This window comes from Eulemur rufifrons, chromosome 1, assembly GCF_041146395.1.
Source record: "Eulemur rufifrons isolate Redbay chromosome 1, OSU_ERuf_1, whole genome shotgun sequence".
In the NCBI taxonomy this organism is placed as follows: domain Eukaryota; kingdom Metazoa; phylum Chordata; class Mammalia; order Primates; family Lemuridae; genus Eulemur; species Eulemur rufifrons.
Window position 1 is genome coordinate 27,385,637 of NC_090983.1, and position 26,841 is coordinate 27,412,477.

Here is a 26,841-nt window from a genome sequence, read left to right on the forward strand (position 1 = left end):
TACTTAAAGAAATTTTTGGAAGGAGGTTTGGCTTTGTTGTGGCAAATGTTTCTTGGTTACTTAGTTTAGCTGTAGGTACATATATCAAAGTAGCTCTCTCTGGCTTTTACTTGTGTCTTTCCATATCAGAAATAAGTTATCCTAAATATTAAGGTACAGTAATTACTGCCAGTAACTGCTTTCCTTTTCAATTCCTAATTATGTTTTTTAAAAGGAAGAAGTTGTTAATTTTAATAAAGTATAATTTGTTTCTTTATGTTTAGTGTACTTTGACCTGTTTATGAAATCATTGCTTACTATAGGGTCATGAAGATATTCTCTCATATTATCTCTTAGAAGCTTTATTTTACTGACAGTATTTCTGGCTTTAATTTTGTATATGGTTTTCTACTTAATCAATGTCATTTATTGAAAACAATGCTGTTGTTTTCCATTGCATTGGAACCCTTGACATACGTTAGGTGACATATATGTGTCTATTTGTGCACCTTCTATTCTGTTCCATTGGCCTATTTGTCCTCATGTTATTAGTACATGGGTTTAATTAATATAGCTTCAAATAAGGTTTTAATCTTGCTTTTGTTTTCTTTGACTCTATTTTTCTGTTTTTTATTTCATTGCTTTGTGTTCTAATCCTTATGATTTCCTTCTGCTTGTTGTGGGTTTAATTTTCTCATCTTTTTGTAAGTTTTTAAGCTTAAGTCAGTTGTCTGAGATCTTTCTTATTTTCTTTTTTCCTTTCTTTTTTTTTTTCATGTCAAGTATTTTGGGATGGAATTTCTTGTTTTCTAATGGGTGTTATTAGTTCCCTCTAAGCACTGGTTTTAGCTGCATCCCAGAAATTTTGGTAAGACATGTATTCATTTTCATTCAGCTCAATATACTTTCTAATGTCCCTTTGATTTCTTGTTTGATCTATGGGTTATTCAGAAGGGATGGTTAGCTTTTAAGTATTTGGGGATTTCCCAGATATTGATTGATTTGATTGATTTCTTTTCTTTCTTTCTTTTTTTTAGAAATGGGGTCTTGCTATTGCCCAAGCTGGTCTTAACTCCTGGGCTCAAGCAATTTTCCTGCCTCAGCCTCCCAAATAGCTGGCACTACAGTGCCATTGTGCCCAGCCAGATATTGATTTCTAATTTAATTTTACTGTGATTAGAAACCACACTTGAATATAGTGTTCTATAAATGTCAATTAGGTCAAGTAAGTTAGTAGTGTTGTTCATGTCTTCTGTATCTTTGGTGATTTTCTGTGAACTTGTTCTGTTGATTACTAAGAACAGGGTGTTAAAATGTCTGTTTGTGGATTTATTTATTTCTCCTTTTGGTTCTATCACTGTTTACTTTGCACATTTTATAGTTCTGTTATTAGATGCATGATCATTTAGGATTCTTCTATCCTCTTGATGAAGCAGCTCCTTTATTATTATAAAATGACCCTCTATATCCTAGTCATAGTATTTTCTCCGAGACCTTACCTTATGTGGCATTAATATAGACACTACAGCTTTCTTTTGGTTAGTGTTAACTTGGTATCTTTTTCAATTGTCTTATTTTTAATATATTTGCATATTTATATTTAAAGCGGGTTTCTTGTTGGCAGCATATCATTAGATCTGGTTCTTGCTTTTTTTTATCAGCTCTGACAATCTCTACTTTCTATTTTGAGTGTTTAGACAAATTTAATATAATCATTGATATTATTGGGTTTAAATCTAACACCTTTTATTCTCTATTTGTCACATCTATTTGTTCTTTTCTTCCTGTTTTTCTTTTTTTGATTAATTATTTTTATGATTCCATTTTTTCTCCTGTCTTGACTTCCTAGCTGTCCTTCTTTGCTTTGTTTTTGTAGTGATTTTAGGGTTTATATTATACATCTTTAATTACTGCTGTCCACCTTCATGTGTTATACTACTTCATGTATAAGAAACTTTTGTCAGTATACTTTCGTTTCTACTAATTTCATTTCATTTATCTACTCTGACTATCTCTGCTTTTTATTTAGAGTGCTTTAGACCATTTGAATGTAATGTGATTATTGATATTATTGCATTTAAATCCAACATGTTAAGTTTTCTTTAAATGTTTGGTATAATTTAACCAGTAAAGTCATTTGGTCCTGGGCTTTTCTTTGTGGGAAGTTTTTTGATTACTAATTCAATCTTTTGTTATAGGTTTATTCAGATTTTTAATTAGTCAGATTCAGAAGATTGTCTCTCTCTAGCAACTTGTCCATTTCATTTTTCATTATCTAATTTATTAGTATATAGTTTTTTTATAATGTTCCCTTAGAATCTTTTTTTTTTTCTCCTTTAAGATAGGTAGATAATGTCTACTCTTTAATTTCTAATTTTGGTAGTTTGTCTTTTCTTTTTTTCTGGGTTAGTTTCAAGGGTTGTCAAATATTATTGATCATTCATATTTCGTATAAATATAACCATATAGTATATGATTATATTTTGGCCTTTTGTTGTTGGAGAGCATACTTTGTATAATTTCAATACTTTCAAATGTATTGAGACTTTTTATGACTTGTTTTATGGTCTGTTGTAGCAAATGTTTCATGTTGCACTTGAAAAGAATGCATATTCTGCTATTGTTGAGTGGAGTGTTTTTAGATGTCTATTAGATCTAGTTAGTTAGTGGTGTCCAATTCTTCTGTTTCCTCGCTGATCTTCTATTTTGTTCTATCCATTATTGCGAGTGGATATTGAAGTCTCCAACTATTTCCCCCTTCAATTCTGTCAGTTTTTGCTTTGTGTATTTTGCGACTTTGTTGTTAGGTACATATATATTTATGATTATTATATTTTCCTTATGTATTGATACTTTTAGCTTTATAAAATAGCCTTATCTCTAGTGACATTTTTTGTTTTGAAGTCTGTTTTGTCTGATGTTAGTATAGCTACTGCAGCTCTCTTCTGGTTGCTGTTTTTGTTTTTTGGGTTTTATTTATTTATTTTTTTTGAAGACAGTGTCTTATTCTGTCACCTGGGCTAGAGTGCAGTGGCATCATCATAGCATCATAGCTCACTGCAATCTCAAGCTCCTGGGCTGAAGCAATCCTCCTGCCTCAGCCTCTGAAGTAGCTGGCACTACAGGTACATGACACCACACCCTGCTAATTTTTCTACTTTTTTGTAGAGACAGGATCTCGCTCTTGCTCAGGCTGGTTTTGAACTCCTGACCTCAGACAGTCCTCCTGCCTCAGCCTCCCAGAGTGCTAGGATTACAGGCACTTCGCTTAAGACTTGCCTTTCGCCTCCCATTCCTTTTCCATTAATGGCACTTCCATTTTCCTACTTATGCAGATTCAAAGCCATTGAGTCATTATTGACTTTCTTACCCTTCACAGCCAGTCACCAAACCGAGTTGCTTCTTTTATGATCATGGCCCTTACATGTCTTGTTCCTTCCATTATCTCTGTGGCTTTTTACTTTTAGTCACTCCCATGTCCTTCACTGTTAGTTGTTGACTCTGAAATCACTCTCTTCCCTAAGCATGCTCCAGTTCTTCATTTCCACAGATTTTTGCACAGCTCCCCTTATTATCTTATCTAGACTCCTTTTGTCTGAAACGGAATTTATTTTCTGCCCCCAAACTGCTCTTGCTCCCGTTCCTTGTTTTCTAAGTGATACTTTTGTTCTTCCCTGGTCTTCACTGGTGGAAACTGCTGGGTGATGATTATTGTCCTTTCCACCTTCCTTGCCGGGTTGACAAAATTTGTCTTTTATACATTGCAGATTGCCCCTCACATTCTCCGTTCCTGCCACTTCCACCTTAGCGTGGGTCCTTCCTATTTCTTACCTGGAGTTTTATAATAATTTTATAACTGTTCTTTTCTGTCTCTTTCTTTATTTATTCTATATCTGCTGACAGTATAATCGTTCTCATGCACACCTCTATTATTGTTATCCATTTTCTTAAAAATTATAAAGCTTCTTCACTGCCTGTGGAATAAAGGTTAAACTCTTTAATCTGGCATTTAGGTTGAGAAAGTTTACCTTACGTATGTACTCCACAAGCTCCTACATACTTTATACTTTAGCCAAACCAAGCTACTTACTTAGTTCTTGCTGTTCACCGTCCTATCTGTGTGTCTTGGCTTATGTGTTTTATCTGTGTGGAGTACCCTTTTTTTCTCATCTTTAAATGCTACCCATTCTTCAGGGCTCAATTCTATTGTCATCTCCTCTGCAGAACCTTTCTTTCATCTAGCAATCTTTCCAGTGACCCTCAACGTCACTTTGTCCATATATCTCTTGGGATACTTATGACTCTCTATCTAGTTTTAAAGATGTTTATAGCATTCACTGGCTTCATTAGAACTCCCAAGTGTAGACCTGCTGTGAGACTTAGGGAACAATTCAAAATAAAGATTCCTGGGCCCCACCCAGTGGAGATTCTGTCAGTGGATCTGGGATAGGTCCTGGGAATCTGAAATTTTAAAATGCTCCTAGATTTTTCTGATTTCCAGTCAGATATTTGAATCATTGGTCTGTCTGCCCCACCATTTTAGTTATTGATTCCATCCTCTTTTGGAATTGTTTAAGTTTGGGATATGTGTATCTTGTCTAAATTGCATTGCAGACTCCTTGAAGCTGTGGTCTCTCTTCTGTAGTGCTCAGCGTAATAGATACACAGTAAATGTTCAGTGTAGAGGTAAGATCCTTCAATTTGTACGTTTGTAGTAGAAACTGTACTGAAGAGAACGTGTTTCTTTGGAGAGGTGCTAAACAAAAGTTCACAGAGTAGCTTGTTACAGACTATTCTGAAGGAAAGAGTAATAATATCACTCAAGAGAAACCAAGCAATGATTTACAGAAGATTAGGAAGGTAATATATAGTCTGTGGTGTCACATGTGTGGTATTTACTTATGTTATGATAGAAGAGAAAGAAGATAAAATAACACGGATCAGTTTTCAAGTCTAGTGCACATTATTCCTAACAGTAAAAGTGAGATCACATTTGTTCCATAGAAAAATGACCTTTGTAACCTCGCTGGTGGTAGACATTGCTAACTAACCACAGCACTCTCTCTTCTTGTGCCTAGACGTGCCCTTTCCACATAGCACTTCAGCAGGGACCACCAATCAATCATATAAGCATAGGACTAAGAAAAACCCCATATGTAATCCCTGGTCTATTAAATGCTATTTAGGATACCTCCATGGTTAAAAAGAAAAAAACTGTAGAATTTATGTGATCCCTATGATCAAAATTCTTTAGGTACTTAGCAAGAAAAGGGTCGTTAAAAACCAGAATGTTTAAAAGGGCGGCTCTTAGATAATTTACTGTTAGAATTCACTGGTCTATTTCTGGTATGACCTATCTTTTATGAAATTATGCTGCATATTTCCTCATAACTGCCATGTAATTTGCTCAGACTTTTAGGTGAGTAAAGAAATGGTTTTTTTCCCCCAAGAATCCCTGGTCACTTAAAATTTAGAAGAGATTGGTGCATTAAGTATCTAATGATGATATGCTAAGAAGGTTAAGTTTCTTAAAGTACTGGATGTCTCTACTGCCCTACTTGTCATTGAAATATTGTACTTATTTTCAGCTCTACTGGAATTCTCTTACTCTAATTTTGTTAGGTATGTGTGCACATGCCACAAACGTTTTAAACCAGTGCTTCCTACCATCCTTCCTCATTCTCTTTTCTCCTCTCTAAAACGAACCTAATGTGTAATCAGTTTTTTACTTATCTCCCTGCACTTTCCAGGTCAGATGACGATGATACAGAGAGTAGGAGCTCCAGGGTGACCCAACTTTGCACTTACTTTCAGCAAAAATATAAGCACCTCTGCCGCCTGGAGCGGGCAGAATCTCGTCAAAAGAAATGCCGGCATACATTTAGGAAAGCTTTGCTGCAGGCGGCCAGTAAAGAACCAGAATGTACTGGTCAGTTGATACAAGAACTGAGGAGAGCTGCATGCAGTCGAACCAGGTTAGAGCCACGTCGAGCCACCCTGTTCGTAAGGGACTTGTCTCAGTCTGTTTTTTCTATTTTTTTAATAGGATAGTTGAGGCACAATGTAAGATGGCCATTTAAACCCCAAATAGTTAAGCATTGTATTTTGGTTTTGTTGCTTCATTAAAGTGCTACATAAGTGTCAAAATAATACTGCCATGAGCTGACAGTAAAATTAAACATTACTGAAATTTTGTTAGTTTGATCAGAATTTATTCGTTGAAAATTTGAGAATGTTACCTGTCTTAAAAAAAAAAATACAATGCTTAGAAATTTTATGTTACTTAAAAATAGTATTTATAGTTTTTTAACGACAAAGGGAGTATTTTATGTTTTTTTACTTGCATTATTTAAAATTTTTCTTTACAGTGTGTTTTTCTATTAATATTTACATCACCCGACATATTATGTGTTCAAATATTTTATTACATTGGATTTCTTTTGGGGAAAAATTCCTTTTGTTTATAATGCAGATATTTTTTTATTGTGCAAAATTTGGAAAAATGTAGCAAAAAGAAGAAAAAAAGTCTCCATAATGTTGCCATTCACAAGTCAGAGAATAAGCACTATGAACATTGTGATTCTATTTCCTTCTAGTCATTTTCTGTGTGTATGTGCGTGTGTGTAAAATCTTCAGTGAGCCATCTATATTAAAAACCAAAATTGAGATTATGCTATATGTATTTTTTTATTTCCTGCTTTTATCCATTTGTCACTGAATTGTGACCACTTTCTCATGGCATTAATTTTTTAAAATGTGACTTTTAATGGCTTTATAATACAGATGTCAGTCCTTGGACTTTTTCTATTTTATGTATATATTTAAGCAAAACTGTATTTATAGCCATACCCCTATGTTCTTAAATATTTTTTTAAAAATATGATTTGTAGTATTTACATAATATGCAGAGTGAAATATAGAATGAAAATCTGTATATTGGAAATGTAGACTTACCTGATATTTTGATGAAGAAATTTTGTCATATTTGGTGGTGGTGATGGTGAAAACCTAAATAGAACAATAATTACGTATATTAGATTTTGGGGGGAGGATAGGGGGTGGTTGGTGCTCTGTCGCTCGGACTGGAGTGCAGTGGCATCATCATAGCTCACTGCAACCTCAAACTCCTAGGCTCAAGTGATCCTCCTGCCTCAGCCTCCTTAGTAGCTGGGACTACAGGCTTGAGCCATCATGCCAAGCTAATTTTTTTTGTTTGTTTGTTTTTAGTTTCTGTAAACATGATCTTGATATGTTGCTAAGGCTTGTCTGGAACTACTGGTCTCAAGCTATTCTCCCATCTAGGTCTCTCAAAGTGCTAGAATTATAGGCATGAGCCACCATGCCCAGCCCAGATTATGTACCTTTTAAAACATTAGTTTGTGTCTGTAATATGTTCAGAAAATGCAGTTATATTTTCTAAACTTATTTACACAGAATTCTGTTATATATTTTTGATCATGGTTATTAGTTTTAACTGAAATGCATATTTAAAGCACTAAATTGAATTCAATTTCAAAACACCTTCTCATTTTAAGGAAATAGTTTTCAAATTTCAAAGGCCTAGTTCTTTATTAAGTTTATTATTTCACACTTTTTAGTTATATTTTCAGGTGATGACTTTTAGTATGTATGTATACATATAGAAAAAAAATTAGGAGTATACATACTGAAATGTATTTAGATGGTGGGATTATTAATAAAATGAAGAAAAAATTCTTAGTCTACATATTCTCATTGACCCACCTGAAGAAAAAAGATTTTAAAACAAAATATTAAAATATAACCTTTACTTTGTAGCTATTTATCATGTTACTTAAATGCCTATATATTTTTTCTATTTTATTTTAATTTTGTGTACTTTGCTTTTCATTTGTTGTAAAAAAATAACCTAGTTTTCACTTGCATGTCTCACATAGATGCACTATGCCCTTAAGGGTTTTCTAGAAGTAGAACAGATTTAGAATTGTTTGAAATGGTATACATGTAGTTAACATACTGTATGTAATGGCTACAGCCTAGAACATCGTCCCTTACTCTAGACCTCCCAATCCTCTGTAAGGGATTTGTAGTGTCTGTGCTAGAAGATTTCTCCAGGTTCCAGCTCCAGGTACTCAGAGACTTATCTTTTGTAGAGAAACATTCCCTAATTCCCTGGACTATGTTAGGTTCCCCCTATTATGAATGCTTATTGTGCTGTGTACTCTGCTTCATTGTAGAATTTATGCTTATGTTAATGCCTGTCTCTCGTGCTAAGCAATAATGGCCATGAGAGTGGGAACAAGGTACATTTTGTTCTTAAATCCCCAGTATTGACAAACGAGTGAATAGAATTGAATAAATGGAAGTCTGTTCTCTATTTGTGGAAAGAATTCACTCAGTTTGACACAGGTTATAAAATTAATAATATCTGACATTCAATGATATAATGCTTTCAAGTGTATAATTTCAGTAGAAATTGTAGCTTTGTCCAGCATGAAGAGATTTGTATGTAAACATTACATTCATTGAGTCTAGTGTATTATTATGATCTTGTCAAAGATGTCAGAGACTATACTATGAGTTTGGGACAATTTGGTATTTGTGTGGAAAACTGTATTTATCTATGATTCTTAACTGGTTGTTTTCAGAACAACATCCAAACCAACTTTAGTGATATTTAAAAAATAGTTAAGGATAACTGTCACAAAAAACAAACACCAAGATGGAATATAATAGTTTTCGAATTGATTTGATGTCTTTTGGTCATGTCACCATGATTGGTGAAAAGTTTATGTGCATCACTGATAATCGTATAACAATGTGCCATAATCATTCCTTGGTGATTGGTAGATTATTACCTTACATTATTACATTATATTTTATGTTCACAAAAATCAGCTGTTAATTGCATGAACCGCCCTGTTTGATATTTTTGGGATCAAAGCCCTAGTTCTACAAAAGATATTTAAAAAGTTGCCATTAAGTATTTTAGAAATTAAAACTTAAAAGGCTACTTTCTAATATGTGTCCTTTAAAATATAGTTTTATATAAGCTAAATAATGTTCATTTTTCTTAATAACTTTGTCATATTTATTGGTAAGTAAGTAGACTAAGCCATTGAAACAGCTTAAAGTATGCAAACCAAAATTCAATAACTTGTAGCCCACAATCCTACAGTAACTAATGTTTATGTGGAAACATCATTGTTTATGGGATAAAATAGAGCACACCAAAGGGAAGCCTGTAGTAGATTTTTTTTTTCCTACTATTAAAAACATTGGCCAGGCATGGTGGCTTATGCCTGTAATCCCAGCACTTTTGGGAGGCCAAGGCGGGAGGATCGCTTGAGGCCAGATGTTCAAGACCAGCCTGAGCACCATTGCCAGACCCACATCTCTACAAAAAATAAAAAATAAAAAAAATAGCCAGGCGATTGCTTGAGCATAGAATTCAAGGTTACAATGATCTGTGATCAGGCCACTGCACTCCAGCCTGGGTGACATAGTGAGACCCTATCTTAAAAAAAACAAAAAATAAACCATCAAAGGCTAGGTGCTGGAGCTCACGCTTGTAATCCTAGCACTTTGGGAGGCCAAGGCTGGAGGATCATTGAGGACAGGAGTTCGAGACTAGCCTAAGCAACATAGCAAGACCTTGTCTCTACAAAAAATTAAAAAATGAGTGGGGCATGGTGACACGTGGCTGCAGTCCCAGTGACTTAGGCGGCTGAGGCAGGAGGATCACTTCAGCCCAGGAGTTTGAGGTTACAGTGAGCTATGGTAATGCCACTGTACTCTAACCCAGGCATCAGAGTAACCCAGGCAACAGAGCAAGGTTCTGTCTCATAAAAAAAAAAAGTTTTGTAATTCTCTTTGTTTTGTTGGGATTATTTGGATGATAAAGTATATTTAACACTGTATCAAGCATTTTTACCTAGTTTATCAATGAGAATATTGAATTTCTGACTTTGGATTTATTTTAAGAGCTAACTGATAAGTTGGAACATAAGGCTATTTTTAAAAATAAAGCCAAAGGGGTTTTCTGGAAGTCTGGAATAAAGAAAATGAGGGAATATGTCGTATACTAGGCTTGATAAATGGCTGAGCAAAATTATTGAAGTGTCCGATGAAAATTATCCCTATGGCCAGGGACAGTGGCTCACGCCTGTAACCTTGACACTCTGGGAGGCCAAAGTGGAGGGATTGCTTGAGCTCAGGAGTTTGAGACCAGCCTGAGCAAGAGTGAGACCCCTGTCTCTACTAAAAATAGAAAAATTAGCTGTATATTATGGTGTGTGCCTGTAGTCCCAGCTACTCGGGAGGCTGAGGCAAGACGATCGCTTGAGCCCAGGAGTTTGAGGTTGCAGTGAGCTATGATGATGCCACTGTACTCTATGCAGGGTGACAGAGCGAGACACTGTCTCAAAAAAAAAAAAAAAATCCCTACAATATAGAGAGCCTTCTGTTTAAATCTAGACTAAGAGAATCTGGTTTAGCTACCAAAATAGTAAAAGGTTTATTTATTTGAAATTGTATATCCTTTTTACAGTGCTAAAGTTAGTGTAAACACTTTTCTTTTAAGGGTGATGTATAAATTATTAGGAATAAACTAATAATTTATTCCCCACTGTTGTGATCCCAACAAATCTTGCAGAAATCTTAATTAAAGGAAGCTCTGTGGTCGGACCTGCTTATCTATTTGTTTACTGTTTACATGAAAGTAATAATTTTAATAGAAGTATTCATGTATTTTTATTTTATGTTGATTCATATGTAATTTAGATTTTGTGTGACCTTATCTAATTAGTATATATCACTACATTGAAACCCTTAGAGAGACACTAGAAGTAAACAACTCAGATTTTTTTATTTTTGATGCCTGACTTGGACTTAATGCATTAAGTAGACTTTTGCTCCCATACTCAGACATTTGTAAAGGGCTCATAGTTGGTGATGCTTTACAGAGTCACGTAGGACAGTTTTTGTACTTCTAAAAATTTAGACATTATTTATTTGGGTTTTTTTATGTTTGTATAAAGAAACTGGAAGGATATGCAAACTAATAAAATGAATACATGTTGTAGAAGGAGTGAGGACTGGCAAATCAGGGGACAAGAGCAGAAGTAGAGTCTTCTCTCCGTGTATGAGATTGAGCTTTTTGCAGATTTGCTGTTTAGCAGCACAAGGTGACCAAATCGTAGTGATGAGAATCATAGCCATGACTAACAACCATACGAACAATATTGTACACTGTACATACGTGGTTTGGATCTGTTACACCTTTTTATGTTTCCAACAAGCCTGCCAGCTGAAGGTACCTTACTGTCTCTGCTTTACACTGAGGAAGTTGAGGTTTAAGTGAGGCTAAGTAACTTGCCCAAGGTCATACAGCTAGTAAGAGGTAGAGGTGAGATTCAGAGCCAGATCTGTCTGATTCTACTCTCACTCCCTCTTTGTGAAGAAAGAGGAAAAAATGTCACTCAAAAAACAAGATAGACATATTTGAAATCTATTGTGATGTAACCATTTGCTTTGAATGTCAGTATACTGTGGAAATAACACAATTAGTAATTGTAATACCTTCTTTCTTTAACTCATTTGCATTTTATTTAATGACTATAAATATTACAGATAGTTATAATGGGGATGTTACAGAGTGGTAACATAATGTTGAAAAATGAACCTGGATTCTTAAAGCATTTTTTAAAAATTAATTTTGTGTTTTTCCCTCCTTAGCGTAAGCCAGACCAAGTTGAGGGAGATGGATCCAGTAGCATGCAGTGGAACTGTGAAGGGTGAACAGTGCACTAACAAAGCCCTTCCCTTCACCAGACATTGTTTCCAACGTATCCTTTTAACTAAATTGAGCATGTATCAAAAAAGTAGTAACTAATTTGGGGCTATATATTTCATTTTTAAATCAAGTGAATGACTTTTGAAATCGTAACTATTATGTAACTTTTAATTTTTGAAAATTTTTAATAACTGAAACAACCACAGCTTCTGGAAGAACCACTTGTTCTTGTGTGTCTTGTACCTCTCTTCAAACTTGACTTTGCCCCAGCCACCTGGGACCTTGACATCCTTGTTGATAACAGTTTTGTCCAAGGGGATATGCACACAGTACCTTGTGAGCATGAGGTGATTGTAGTTATAAACTTTCACAAAACACTTGATCTTTGACCCCTTGGTGGTATTCTTGCCCATGGCAGCACCTGTCACTTTGTGGGGATAGTGGTGGTCAGTTCCAGCCACCAGAGCATGGCTGTAGGGGCAGTGTGAGGTGCCATCATCAATGTTCTTCATTATCACAGCTCTACATCTGGCCAGGACCAGCAGCATTTTCCCCGGTTTTATGAACTTAACCTCTTTCTGGTGCCACTGGAACAGTCGACCCCCAGGCCACAGGTGGCGTCAGATTGGAAGACTCAGCCCAAGTTTCTGTAACTTTCAATTTTCATGAAGTCCTCTGAATAATTTTTTTCTGCTTCCATTATTGTGATTCTTTAGTCAAGAATCACAGCAATAAATATAATTAATGTTATATGTTTACATAGTTTGTTCTTTTCAATAGGAATATTTTCAATAAGGTGTTAATAGTGTCAGCTAAAATATCATACAAACTACCCTATGTGAAAGCTACTATGTTTGTCAGCTTTTGCTTTATCGCCTCTACTGGTCTTTAGTTTTGCTTGTCTATCAGTAGAGGTTCTTAAGAGACTATGTTCTAGGATTTCACACTAGATTATTAAAGAGGGATATAAAAAAAAAAGAATCACAACAAAATAAGTAAAATTGATAGCAAATAGCAGGTTCTTCTGATGGCTGTCACTTAATTATATGTTGTTAATAGAATTCTGGTCCCTCAGATGGTTGCTGGTAGCTTGTAAGAAGCAACTGTAACACTCATTGATGGAAAAATCAAATCACATTATTTAGGCCGGGCGCGGTGGCTCACGCCTGTAATCCTAGCACTCTGGGAGGCCGAGGTGGGCGGATCGTTTGAGCTCAGGAGTTCGAGACCAGCCTGAGCAAGAGCGAGACCCCATCTCTACTAAAAACAGAAAGAAATTATATAGACAGCTAAATATATGTAGAAAAAACTAGCCGGGCATGGTGGCGCATGCCTGTAGTCCCAGCTACTCGGGAGGCTGAGGCAGTAGGATCGCTTGAGCCCAGGAGTTTGAGGTTGCTGTGAGCTAGGCTGACGCCACGGCACTCACTCTAGCCTGGGCAACAGAGTGAGACTCTGTCTCAAAAAAAAAAAAAAAAAATCACATTATTTAGGAACTGTTTTAGTCTTCCAAGAAAGTTATACAGTTTTAGAGTGTGCCTTTTACAGTATGGGATTAATTTTGCTCTTTGTAGTGAGTACAGTGCTGATTTGAAATAAATGAAAAGTAACAGACATCACTGACTGGGAAAGAAGATACCGTAAGACAATATACTTGGGGAAAACCTATGTTAGGGAGCTTTAGGCTGGTGATGAAATCTTATTACTCTCACTTTTATTAAATATTTAAAATTGAGTAGTATTTTAAAAATAGCAGCAATTACTTCTGCTTCTTAGCTAGCTATTTAATTTTCGCCCTCCTTTCTGTTCTTGGAGTTATATTTTCACAGCTTTTTCAGCAGCAGTTTCTATAACATGTAATAAAGGCTTTATAACAGCCTAAACTATATAAACCATAAAGGGTAAACACAAAAGTACTTCCTTAATAGATACAAGGTAAATCTTATGGAAATGTAGTGGCTAAAAGGATGAACACTTAAAAATATTGATGATGTAAAGCTGGTGTTTCAATTTTAATAGCAAAATTTTGATTTTAAAGTAATTTTTCTTGAGTTGTGACTTTGAGTTTGGAGAGGGGAATGTAAAATGAAAAATTCAACTTTGAACAGATGAAATTTTTTTATAATTATGCCTTAAAATTTTTATTCTGGATGAGTATCATAAGCAAAAAGTTGTCCTTTTAAAAGATGTTTTTTAAAAAACCATTAAGTGGAACTTTAAGTGCAATTTGTGTTAAGGAAATGACACTGTTTCTCCAAATAATGGAATTTGGGAGCCCATTAGCATAATAGACTCCTTCAGAATTATCATCTGATAAATAATGATGGTAACTTCAACTATTGTCATTTTGCATATCAGTAGTAGGGTTGGGTACTTAGCTTTTATAGATAATAAAATTTATACTTATTAAACATAAGTAAGGGAAGAAGTGAATTTTATATAGAAATCGAAAAGTTAAATAGAGTTTTAGTGTATTTTATTCCTAACGTAAAAAAACCCAGATATCCTCTTGAACCGCTCTCAGCAGCTCTTCTCAAGTTGCACGGCCAGGTTTGCAGATGGACAGCAGTGCTCCGTGCCAGTTTTTGACATTACACACCAGACGCCTCTGTGTGAAGAACATGCCAAAAAAATGGTAAGTTCTATAACAGGCTTTCAAGATTTCCATAACTATCCACCGTAGGAAAAACTTTGTGACTTAGTACAAACTATATGTGCATATAAATCACTGAAACAAGTTTCCTTTTTTTTTTTTTTTTTTTTAAATTATTATTTTTTTTTTTTTTGAGACAGAGTCTCACTCTGTTGCCCAGGCTAGAGTGAGTGCCGTGGCATCAGCCTAGCTCACAGCAACCTCAAACTCCTGAGCTCAAGGGATCCTCCTGTCTCAGCCTCCCGAGTAGCTGGGACTACAGGCATGCACCACCATGCCCGGCTAATTTTTTCTCTATATATTTTTAGCTGTCCATATAATTTCTTTCTATTTTTAGTAGAGATGGGGTCTCGCTCTTGCTCAGGCTGGTCTCGAACTCCTGAGCTCAAACGATCCGCCCACCTCGGCCTCCCAGAGTGCTAGGATTACAGGCGTGAGCCACCGCGCCCGGCCTGAAACAAGTTTTGTACAACAGTTTTTTTTTTTTATTACCTTAAGATACATTTTTGATTGAGCCCAGTGGCTCACCCGGCCACTTTGGGAGGTTGAGGCGGGAGGATCACTTGAGGCCAGGAGTTTGAGACTAGCCTAAGCACTATATTAAAATATATTTACAAAATATATTTTGTACAAAATATATTTTGTACAAAATATAAAAATTTAAATTGTACAAAAAATTTAAAATACAGCTGCCATGGTGGCATGCATCTGTAGTCCCAGCTACTCAGGAGGCTGAGGCAGGAGGATCACTTGAACCCAGGAGTTCAAGGCTGCAGTGAGCTATGATAATGCTACCCTGTACTCCAGCCTGGGTGACCATGAGACTTTGCCTTAACAACAACAACAACAAGAAAGGATACATTTTATTACCTTAAGATACACAATTTATACATAGCAGATTTTCCAAACTGTCTCTGTCCTTACTTCTCTAGGTTTTTGCTTTTGTATATACAATTCTGCAAATGTCTTGGGTATTTGATAATTTTGGTCAAAAATCAAACCTTTCTATTGTTCTGTTGAACTTAATTGTTGTTTTAGTTAATGCTATTACCATAAATCCTAATTAGTTCAGAATACTTTGGAGGAAAGAAAAATTTGAATTAGGAAAATACCTGAATTATGTAATCATTTAAAAAATAAGTTCATTTTTATTGTTTCACACATCACTTATTGTAAGATATTGGGCTACGTACTTATGTACTAAAAAGTCAAGTAAGGTACTTCCTGCCCTCTGTACGCATTTTATGGTTTTCAAGGGTGCATCAGGGTATGGGAATGGGCATTAGACCAGCACTTACTAGTTTAAGGTTGTGATCCTGGCTTTAGCCACTGGCTAAATGTATCACTAGGGACTCATGATTCAACCTTTTATAGACCTCAGTTTCCATGTATCTAATTCACTAGCTTCTTCCCCAAGAACTTCTTTTGTTTTTTAGGTTTCTTTTATGGACCATATGTTTTGAAAAGTTTGTGTACTAAAGTACATGTACATATGTTGAATAATTATTTTCCCATTTTAATTTAAAAACATTTAAAATACGGGCTTTTTTTTTTTTTTTAGCTTATTCAGGCTTTGTCATGACTAAGGAATAATTTCTAGTACTTTTTGAATCACTTTTGTGAACCTTTATTGATGATTTCACAGACCCTTGGTAATGTGGACTCTGTAGCTTTCAAGCCACTGAACTAAATGGTCCTAGCTCTATATTTTTATTTTCAAGTTATGCCATTTCAGCATACTTGTAAGAATAGGAAGATTTGTTATTTGGGAAGGTATAGACTTTAGTATCTGCTTCAATGATTTAATATGAGTGAATTTTTGATTCCTATAACATGTATTATGAATGCTTTTAAAGAAATTTAAAGCAGCTTATTCTTTTCAGCTGTTTAAACATTCCTACTAAGTCAAAATCAATGAGGCAAACCTAAGGTTGAATTAGTATAATGTAGGTTAGTCATAAAATAATATATATAATATAATAATGTAAAATAAAGTACTACATAAATAAATAATAACATTAATTAGATTTGTAAAAAGTTTTTACAATACAAATTTCGAATGTAGTTTTCTCTCTGAAGACAGTTGCAGAATCTGACACTGGTTTGAGCTATTTTTGTTTTAGATTAAAAATGACATAAGAAACTGTAACAAACACTTGTATCCCATCTGTGCCCCTCTGAGAGACTTACATTAAGACAAAAACTATGTGCCAGTCTCTTGGCTCTACTTTCATATTATATCCTGAACCCAGACACATTTTGCCAACGTCACTGCTAACATCTAGCCCTTAAGTACCATCGTCTTTGACTTACTGCAGTGGTCTCCTAACTGAGCTCCCTTTTCTTGCCATGCCCCCTGCTGCCACAGGTGTATAGTTTGGTGTGTGTGTGTGTGCGTGTTGTGTGTTCCACTTTCTTTGAATTAAAGTCACTTTTGAGTATACAGGTTTATGAGTTTTGACAGATACATACAATTGTATAACCACACCACCATAATCTGGATAACACTTCCATGACCTCCCAAAATTCTCTTGTGCTACCCCTGTGTAGTCAACCCTTTACTCCATCCCTACTGATCTCTTTTCTGCCCCTATAATTTTGCATTTTCCAGAATATCATTCAAATTGAATCTTACAGTATATGGCCTTTAGAGCAGGCCTTTTGTATATATATATCCGATCATTTTAGTTCCATGATCAAAACCTTTTAATGGCTTCCCATCACATCTAAAATCAAATTCAAAATTTTTACTATGGCCTGTGAGGCACTTTCTGATCTGTCCCTTGCAGCCTCTTCAGCTTCATCTCACATACCTCTCCTCGCTCCTGGAGTTCCAACAACATTGGCCTTTTGCTGTTTCTTGGATCCTGTAAGTGTACTCCCACCTCAGGGACTCTGCACTTTCTCTTCTTTTCCTGGAATGTTCTTTTCCCAGATTTCTACATGGCTCACTCCTTCTTTTCATTCAGGTTTCTGATCAAGTGTTGCCTCATCAAAGAAGTCTTCCACCTGCTTGTTACCTTGTACCCATACTCTGCCTCATTTTTCTTCCTAACATTTATCTGTCTAACATTCCATTACTCTTTTTTCTTTCAGAATATTACAGAGGTACAAATGTTTTGGTTACATGGATTGTTTTTCTACAGCTTGAGTCCAAGCTGCCCATCACCCAGATAGCATACATTGTACCCATTAGGTGTGATTTCACCCATCCCTCGACCTGCTTGATTTCTGTTTGAGTTTTACTTCCTTATGTGCTCGTGAGTGCTGATCAGTTAGTTCCAATTTAATAGTAAGTACATGTGGTGTTTGCTTTTCCATTCTCGTGATACTTCACTTAGGAGAATGGTGTCCACTTCCATCCAGGTTATTACAAAAGATATTAATTCATCGATTTTTTTTTTATGGCTAAGTAATACTCTATGGTATACATATACCACGTTTTATTAATCCACTCATGAATCAACGAGCACTTGGGTTGATTCCACACCTTTGCGATTGTGAATGGTGCTGGGATAAACATTTGAGTGCAAATGTCTTTATGGTAAAATGGCTTTTTTTCATTTGAGTAAATACCCAGTAGTGGGATTGCTGGATCAAATGGTAGGTCTACTTTTAGTTCTTTGAGGAATCTCCATACTATTTTCTACAGAGGTTACACTAGTTTGCAGTCCCACCAATAGTATATAAGTGTTCCGTTCTCTCCACATCCATGCCAGCATCTGTGGTTTTGGGACTCTTTGATAAAAGCCATTCTCACTGGAGTTAGGTTATATCTCATTGTGGTTTTAATTTGCATTGCCCTGATAATTAAAGACGTTGAGCATTTTTCCATATGTTTATTGGCCATTTGTCTATCTTCTTTTGCAAAACTTCTGTACGTGTCTTTTGCCCACTTTTTAATGGGGTTGTTTGACTTCTTTCTTGCTTATTTGCTTGTGTTCTTTGTAGATTCTGGTTATTAGCCCTTTATTGGATGTATAGCATGCAAATATTTTCTACCATCCTTTAGGTTGTCTGTTTGCTGTGTTATTGTTTCCTTGGCTGTGCCATTATTTATTAATCTGTTTGTTTGTTTATTGTCTGTATTCTCCTACTAGAACATAGACTTCACAAGAGCAGGAACATTTTTTGTTCATTGCTATATCCCTGGTGCTTAGAACAGAAATGCTGAGTAAGTAATTGCTGAATGAATTAATGGTCAGGCACATGGTTGGGTGGGGTTAAGATTCAGAACTAGACTTGGCCACTAGGATGCGGCAGCCATCCTTAGAAGAGCCTCAAGCTGCAGGAAGTCCAGGCTGGCAGGCAGAATATGGTATTCCAGCAGGTATGAGATCATACAACAGATGGTAAGTTAGTAAATGCATTGTCCTGACAGAGCAGTAGAATGAGACAATGAGAAAGCTGGGAATGAATTTCAGCTAGGTAAATGAACAGCTGGCATTAGAAAAGCCTCCAGGAAGGAGGGGCTCTAGCTCTCTGTAGGAGCTAAATGAGGGACTCCCCTGAGCAAGGCAGGTCATTGATCATGGGCAGTTCTGTGTGGAATACCTGGCATCGTGCCAAGAATGCCAGGGGAGCACTAGGCAGGAGCCAAAAACCAGAACCAGGTGATCATCAGGAGTCCTACAGGTAGGACTTGTTAATCTTGGGGCAAGCTCTCGAACTTCCTCCTGCCTGAGATCAGCACTGGTGCCAGAGGGAAAGCCCAAAATGGATGGTGAGCACAGTGCTGGGCACTGGTAGTTGCTCTTTTACTGGTTTTTGAATTAAATAGTAGACATACAAGTAGACCTCAAGTGTTGAGCTGAAAAGAACTACAGAGTCTAGGAAGCAGCCTCCTTCTTTGTTTTATAAATTTGTGTATTTGTGTCTCAAGAGTCTATAATTATGTTTGCATTCCAGTATCTGAGTGGGATTAAACTTCCTTTAGATTTCCTGAATTTATGCTTTATATGTTTTATAATGCTGCCAATGATACAGTGCTTTCTTAACAATTAAAATTTTTGTTTTATACTTTTGAAAGAGTTTTTTAAAGACGTATTTAGACATAGATTTTTGTCTTCTATATCACTCCTGGTTTCAGCTATACTATTTGACATGTGAAAGTCGATATTTTCTACACACTTCAGTTATAACACAATTTCATCTACTCTGTAGTTATTTTCCTTTCTCACTTGGTTGTTGCTTTGCAAAAAAATAAAAACGAAAAGGAATTATGGTCAGTTCTTCAATAATGAATATTTGTTTTACTAATAATTTTATACCCTGCTGCTCTTTGTGTCTTTCTGCATACACAAAATTTTTTCCTCCACATGTAGTACCAACAGTGCACATACTTTAATTCAAACAATGCCAATACAATGAACCGTAACCAAGTTTGGGCATGTATAGGCAGTGCCAACTATAATGCCCTTCACCTGGCTGACAGAAATTGTAATATGCCAACAGTTGTAAAATACTTCCAAATTGCAGAGATATTTTTAAAATGTAGGTCTTGGAATTGATGAAATATGGCATCTTAACCCATTTGTGTGACTATAACAAAGTACCATAGAATGAGTGGCTTATAAACAACAGAAATTTGTATCTCACAGTTCTGGAGGCTGGATGTGAATTAAAGGAATTATTTTTTGTTTATTTAATTATTGTTATACGTAGTTTGAGGCATAAAGTACGTTTTAGGCACATTGTATAGAATATTAACAGATACAAGTATTTTTTTAGATAGCTGTTAGGTTTTTCCCAAGTAATTTCAGTTTTCAAAAACCCATTTATTCATTCCAAAGGATAATTTCTTGAGAGGAGATAACTCCCGTAAAGTTCAGCACCAGCAGCAGAGGAAACCCAGGAAAAAAACCAAGCCTCCTGCACTTACCAAAAAACACAAGAAGAAGAGAAGGCGTGGACCTCGTCGACCCCAAAAACCCATTCCCCCTGCCGTCCCCCAAGGGAACCTCAGCATGCCCACCAGCGTCTCACTGCCAGTGGAGACCTCTCAGATCCGGTCAGTGGTGGCACTGGGATTTACTTTTTCTTTGTGTTTTCCGGTTGTTCATAGAACATCTACCTTCATGTTGGTATCATAAAGTAGGCACTAAGCTACAAAGCCATTCAGCATATCAGCCTAGACTTCTTACAGTTTGGGGTACAAATTTCATCTCTATCTGGGCTGTATTCAATCTAAAATAAAGCTTTCGATTACGACAAAGAAAAAAGATGCTCAGCTTTTAAAAATTTCAACAGAAATTCCATATATGTTCCAATAGAAATATTCCATCAGAAATATGATGCCGGCCCGGACATGGTGGCTCACACCTGTAATCCTAGCACTCTGGAAGGAGGATTGCTTGAGGTCAGGGGTTCAAGACCAGCCTGGGCAAGAACAAGACCGTGTCTCTACTAAAAATAGAAATAAATTAGCCGGACAACTAAAAATAGAAAAAATTAGCCAGGCATGGTGGCACATGCCTGTAGTCCCAGCTACTCAGGAGGCTGAGACAGGAGGATCACTTGAGCCCAGGAGTTTGAGGTTGCTGTGAGCTAGGCTGATGCCACGGCACTGTAGCCCAGGCAACAGAGTGAGACTCTGTCTCAAAAAAAAAAAGGCGGGGGGGGGGTGGGGGGGTAGGGGGGAGGCAGAAATAGGAGTATTATTAATTTTGGCAGGGTTAAGCATTTTGACCAGGTGAATGAGGCTTTGTTTCAGTTAAGCATTTCAATTTTACCTGTTGTTTACTTCATTTTTAAAATTTTAAAATTATTATTTTGACCAGATTTGAAATTCTACTAGAAAGTATTGACATACTTAATACACCAAATTGTGATTCATTCTACTAATTTGAAAATATTATCTAGTAATGGTTGTTGACTCTTAATACATGGGTAAAGGTTGCAGAAATCCGTGCGTACAGTGAGGTCTATCTTTTTGCAATGCCTCTGCTTTCAAATTTTCTTCTCTTAAAGTAGGAGAGGAGACGCTTAAAGTTAGGATTTCCTATGTTTGAATTGAATGTAAAAAACCTGAAAGACATTAGCTTCTTTTCCTGTTGGATGCACTTGTCTCTGTGACACTGGTGCAAAGGTATGGGGTGAGAGGGCTCTGGGGCCAACTATGCCGTCTTTCCCATCCATGCCATCTTTCCCAGGAGCCCGTCCACGCCAGAGCTGAGTGCTGATGAGTTGCCGGATGACATTGCCAATGAGATCACTGACATTCCACATGATTTGGAATTGAACCAGGAGGACTTTTCAGATGTCCTGCCACGGCTGCCTGATGACTTACAAGATTTTGATTTTTTTGAAGGTATGGTCAATATTTTGATTCAAGGACCCAATTTTAAATATAATGTCTTTCACTGTAGATAGAAAATACAATACCGGTTAAAGCTATTTTACCCTTTTCAGATGATGAGGAATATGCAATTTGTTTAGCCATCTTATCATTTGATAGCTAGGTTTATAACTTTGTTCCTTTAAAAGGAATAAATTTAATTTATTTTTGAACAAAGACATTTTAACCATAAATTTATTGAGGTCTTTTAGAACTTGCCCTGATTTTAATACCCCACCCTGTACTTCGATTGGAGCACACTTTCCCAAAATAAAGTTTGCCTAATCCCACCAGTTCCCTAGTGCTTTCAGGGGAAATCTTTTATACTCTTAGAATGTTTCTTTTACCATTAAAAATTGGGTATTTTCATGGTGATTAATGAAGTTCCTAACAACAGATTTTTGTTAATAATAGAAATGAAATCAAAGTAGGTCTGTGGGCTTCCATTTTGTGAAAATTAGTTAGAAATGGGAAAAGAATACGGGGGAAGGATTAGAAAGTAAAGCAGAAGCATTTTGAAAGATAACCCACGAAATGAACCAAGTGCTTAGTGTCATGTTAAAAGTTTACGTGTGAACTTCTGTGATCTAGTCTTCCACAGCTGCCCTCTGGCGGGAAGGGTCTAGGAGCAGAAACAGCAAGGTGGGCCTGCTCTGCACAGCCTTTCTCCCAAATCCGAAATGATACGTTTTCTATTTTAAGGACATTAGTATAATTTTAGGCAAAAACCTGTATAATCAAATACTTACCATGAGTTTTAAATTGGTAATCCTTAGAGTTCCTAAGAATTTAACACTTGTATTAGATGGTTTGGGGGAGTATTGTAAATAAACTGAAGATGGTGATTCAAGTTCCAGGTTAGCTGCCATTTCAGACCTGTCCTGTATATTAATTTTTCACTTTTTCCTTCCAATCCAAATCTTGGAAACTTAGTATGTTTAAAATAATTCACATGTATGATTTTTGTGATATAGAACAGGTTAAAGCTCTACTGATTCTCTATGGCTTTTGTTGACTCAGGGAAGAATGGAGACCTCCTCCCGACTACCGAAGAGGCCGAGGAGCTTGAACGGGCCTTGCAGGCTGTAACTTCTCTCGAGTGCCTGAGTACCATTGGGGTCCTTGCCCAGTCAGATGGTGTGCCAGTCCAGGAGTTGTCAGATAGAGGAATAGGGGTGTTCTCCACAGGTACTGGAGCTTCAGGAATCCAGTCCCTGAGCCGAGAAGTAAACACGGACCTGGGGGAGCTATTGAATGGGCGTATAGTACATGATAATTTTTCTAGTCTAGAGCTGGATGAGAACCTGCTCCGTTCTGCTACATTGTCTAACCCACCTACACCCCTGGCAGGGCAGATCCAGGGGCAGTTCTCTGCCCCAGCCAACGTTGGCCTTACTTCTGCCACTCTGATCAGCCAGAGTGCACTTGGGGAGAGAGCCTTCCCAGGACAGTTCCATGGACTTCATGATGGCAGCCATGCCTCCCAGAGGCCACATCCTGCCCAGCTGCTGAGCAAGGCAGATGACCTAATCACCTCACGACAGCAATACAGCAGTGATCATTCACACTCCTCGCCCCATGGAAGCCATTATGATAGTGAGCACGTGCCGTCTCCCTACAGTGACCATATCACCTCTCCCCATGCAACATCTTACTCTGGTGATAATATGGCAGCTACCTTTTCAGCAGAGATGCCCATCATGGCGCAGCACTTGCTCCCAACCCAACTCGAGGTGCCACTTGGAGGAGTGGTGAACCCCAGAACTCACTGGGGTAATCTCCCTGTCAACCTTGGAGATCCCTCTCCATTTAGCAACCTTCTTGGCGCAGATGGACATCTTCTTTCCACTTCCCTATCCACGCCACCCACCACTTCGAACTCAGAGACCACACAGCCTGCCTTCGCCACCGTGACCCCCAGCAGCTCCAGTGTGCTTCCGGGGTTACCGCAGACCAGCTTCAGTGGCATGGGGCCTTCTGCTGAACTAATGGCCTCCACCTCTCCCAAGCAGCAACTCCCTCAGTTCAGCGCAGCCTTCGGCCACCAGCTGAGTTCTCACAGTGGCATTCCTAAGGACCTGCAGCCCAGCCACAGCTCTATAGCCCCTCCTACAGGCTTCACAGTAACAGGTGCCACAGCTACAAGTACCAATAATGCATCTTCTCCCTTTCCCTCCCCTAACTGAGTGTGTCTGTGTGTTTGCAGGCAGGTGGGGAACCTGGTGTTTTCTATCTTTGTTTCCTCTTTAGCACCCCTCTCCCCTTTTCCTAAAGAAGATTTTAAAAATAACAGATGGGGATTCGAGGGGCACCCCGTTCCCAGTTCAACAAGTGGCCCTGCAGTGGACCTTGCTTCAGTGTTCACATGTGCTCCTCAGCACTGGTGCTCATTCCCTCCTGGCAGGTCTGCTTGGCCCCAGTGGTTTCCCTAGTGGTTCAGCACAGTGACTGGATAGGATGGATTTTTAGCAGCAAGTCCTAGAAGTGGAAGATACCTCAGATTACCAGTGCCCTTTACTATATCCTAGTATTCAGATCAATGCTTTCCATTCTTTTGCCAGGTTTTTACATAAGTGGTTCTAGATAGAATGAATCCTATTAACTGAGTTCCAGTGTAAGAGATAGCAAATGGTGTGTGGCAGGTTGAGGCTCTGACTTAGCACCAACTGCTAAATGTCGCAGTGAGGCCAGGATTCCATTCCTAATTGTGATCATGTTTAACTAAAAGAAAAAAAAATTTGTCTTTTGACTGCCTGTGAGTATGCGTGTGCTCATGTGTGTGTTTTTGTGCAGTGCAGGAAGCAACTGTCCCATTCGGTTTTTTGTTTTTTTGTTTTTTTTTTTTCCTCCCTGTAATGAGTATCAGGCTCTTAACTTTTCTCCTTTTCTACATCTCACAACCCTAAGAAGATTGGCCATTCTTTTCCACTGAGTTAACTAAAGTTTCTTGAATAGGGAGGGTGGTGGTCTGGTTGTGTGAATAGCACAACCTTTTTCTACAAAAAGTTACCCCAAGAAGAAACAGAATACAAAAAGCTGAAATCATGTCAGTGACGTAGGGATGTCATGAAAAGCTTGTCCAGAGTGACTGCAGGGTTGTCGAGGTTCTGGGGCCTGATGGTCACTTTGCCTTTTCAGACATACATTGGTTTCTAAGTCCCTTTCTCATGGAGTACATTTGCAAGATGTAATTAAAGAAAATGTATTGATGTGAAAAAGCAGGATAGGTCAGATAGATTTGAAAAGATGGGATCTGTGAACTCCTTGATCCATCTTTTGCTTTTGAAATTTTCATGTTTACAGTAGTGATTCTTTGGTAAGATTTGTAAAATGTTGAAGACACTTGTAGAATCAGTGTACCAGTTGTGAAGTGATGTGTAATATTTGAAGGATACACATTTTAAAGTTTCTTTCAAAGCAGAATATGGAAATTAGATATAAATTTTATCCACCCTTTGGTACTTTTAAAATAATTTAAGTACTTAGATTTAAGTAAATTTGGAAATAGTTTTGGGAAATTTTTTTAAAATACCAAGATGTTAGGGTTAAAAGTCATATTGGATAGTTTAGTAAGTTGGTGACTACGAAATGAATATATGGGGTTTTTTCTTGCCTACCTTTTTTCCCCCCCAGAGAAAGGTAGAACTAGATTTTAAAGGCATTTCTGCTCTGCTTTTGCTGAAAGTTTCACTGTCCCTTAAGATACCATTGGCTATTTATACCTAAGTCTAGTCTAATTTACATATATATATTTTAAGAGTTAAGTAGAGAGAACATATCTATTAATGATGGGGTTCAATAATTCATTTGTCAGAGAATATTTGATCTTAATTCCTTTCTAATAGGTAAAGATTTGGATGTATTTTCCTACTCCTTCCTATGTGTAATCTCTTTATGCCATGCTAGTTCTAACCAGTCCCTTCTTTTGAAAGCTTTTCTTTCTCTGCTTTTTAAAGGAATGATGGTGATCAGCAGGCATTATGCAGATACCACGTGCCTGAGATTGTGGAGGGGAAATGTCACATGACTGTATGAAATCATTATATGCCCTATTTTGTATTTATTGAAGTTTCTTTTTGTGGGCCAAAAATATGTTTGTAATATATTTAGTTTTTTTTTTTTAAATCATGATAATTGATTGGAAGATTTATTTTTAATAGCTTTGCCTTTTTTGCAGATTGAGAAATTTCTAAATTATAAATTATGTCACAAAGCAAAATTATATTTGGTATCACCATAAATTTCTATTCTGAACAGTGAGAACAGGTAATTTGAGTATTTCTCACCTGTGAACCTCTGTTAGTAAGCTTTTTTATTTTAATGTACTGTAATAAAATGATTATGAGTAGTTACCTCTGCTCAAAAGTGTCATTTAGTTTGCTCAAGTATTTTCACAACCCGTTATAATCGTCACTAGATAACTGTCCATTCCTAGCAATTCGGTTTAGTCTCCATTGTGTACTAATTAGAGGTTGTAGCAGAGCAGCACAATGACTTCCTCATCAGCCTTTCTTTGACAGTGAAGGGAAAGTCATGGGTAGTCGATTTGAACTTTTTCTGGCTATGTATCCCTTGTGTTAGCTGCTTAAAATTCTCCAGTTATCAAAACTGAGTTTGCAGTAAGTTGCACGTTTTATTGTTTGCAATTTTCTGTTTTATGTGCATTTAAAAGCAGACTTTCTCTGCTTTTAGTAAGGAGGCACAAAACGATCAGGAATGTTGCCAGTTACAGCTTCACACCAAAAACTTTGAGTAAATACATTTTTGTTTAGATGCCCACGATGATAGCTGAGGAAAGGGCACTCTTACAAAGTACCAGCGTAGGGTTGAGGAATTAGCAAAACCAAACCTTTCCTCTCATTTCATCTACTTCAAAACAAATAAACAAGCTTGCAGTTTGCTTTGCTCTTGCCGTTTCTTGTGAGTCCCTTTTTGGAAGAGAGAAGAACATCTGTAAGCCCAGAGATATCTGTTATGTTTTTCTTCTAGTTCTAGTCTATTAGTAGTAGGTTTGCTATCAATATGTGAAGAAAGGAATGAAATGTCTTTTACTCCAGAAATATGAAAATTAGTGTCTTTTAAAATAGCACTTATGCTATC

General features: G+C 37.0%; 2 protein-coding genes across 2 annotated transcripts in view; one reads left to right on the forward strand and one right to left on the reverse strand.

The window, feature by feature from the left end:
• Window positions 1-23,927, forward strand: part of INO80D (INO80 complex subunit D) — a 41,934-nt gene extending 18,007 nt beyond the window's left edge. Inside the window, exons 5-10 of the mRNA XM_069467995.1 lie at window positions 5,730-5,954; window positions 11,695-11,804; window positions 14,254-14,387; window positions 20,198-20,415; window positions 21,557-21,714; window positions 22,762-23,927. Coding sequence (XP_069324096.1) covers window positions 5,730-5,954; window positions 11,695-11,804; window positions 14,254-14,387; window positions 20,198-20,415; window positions 21,557-21,714; window positions 22,762-23,927 — 2,011 coding nt within the window. The remainder of the gene's footprint in view (window positions 1-5,729; window positions 5,955-11,694; window positions 11,805-14,253; window positions 14,388-20,197; window positions 20,416-21,556; window positions 21,715-22,761) is intronic.
• LOC138380787 (large ribosomal subunit protein eL27-like) lies at window positions 11,920-14,098 on the reverse strand. The gene is made up of 2 exons (XM_069465208.1): window positions 14,084-14,098; window positions 11,920-12,339 (listed from the first exon to the last, which is right to left on the reverse strand). The coding sequence occupies exons 1-2, from the start codon at window positions 14,096-14,098 to the stop codon at window positions 11,920-11,922; spliced, it is 435 nt and encodes a 144-aa protein (XP_069321309.1).
• Window positions 23,928-26,841: the final 2,914 nt, after the last annotated feature.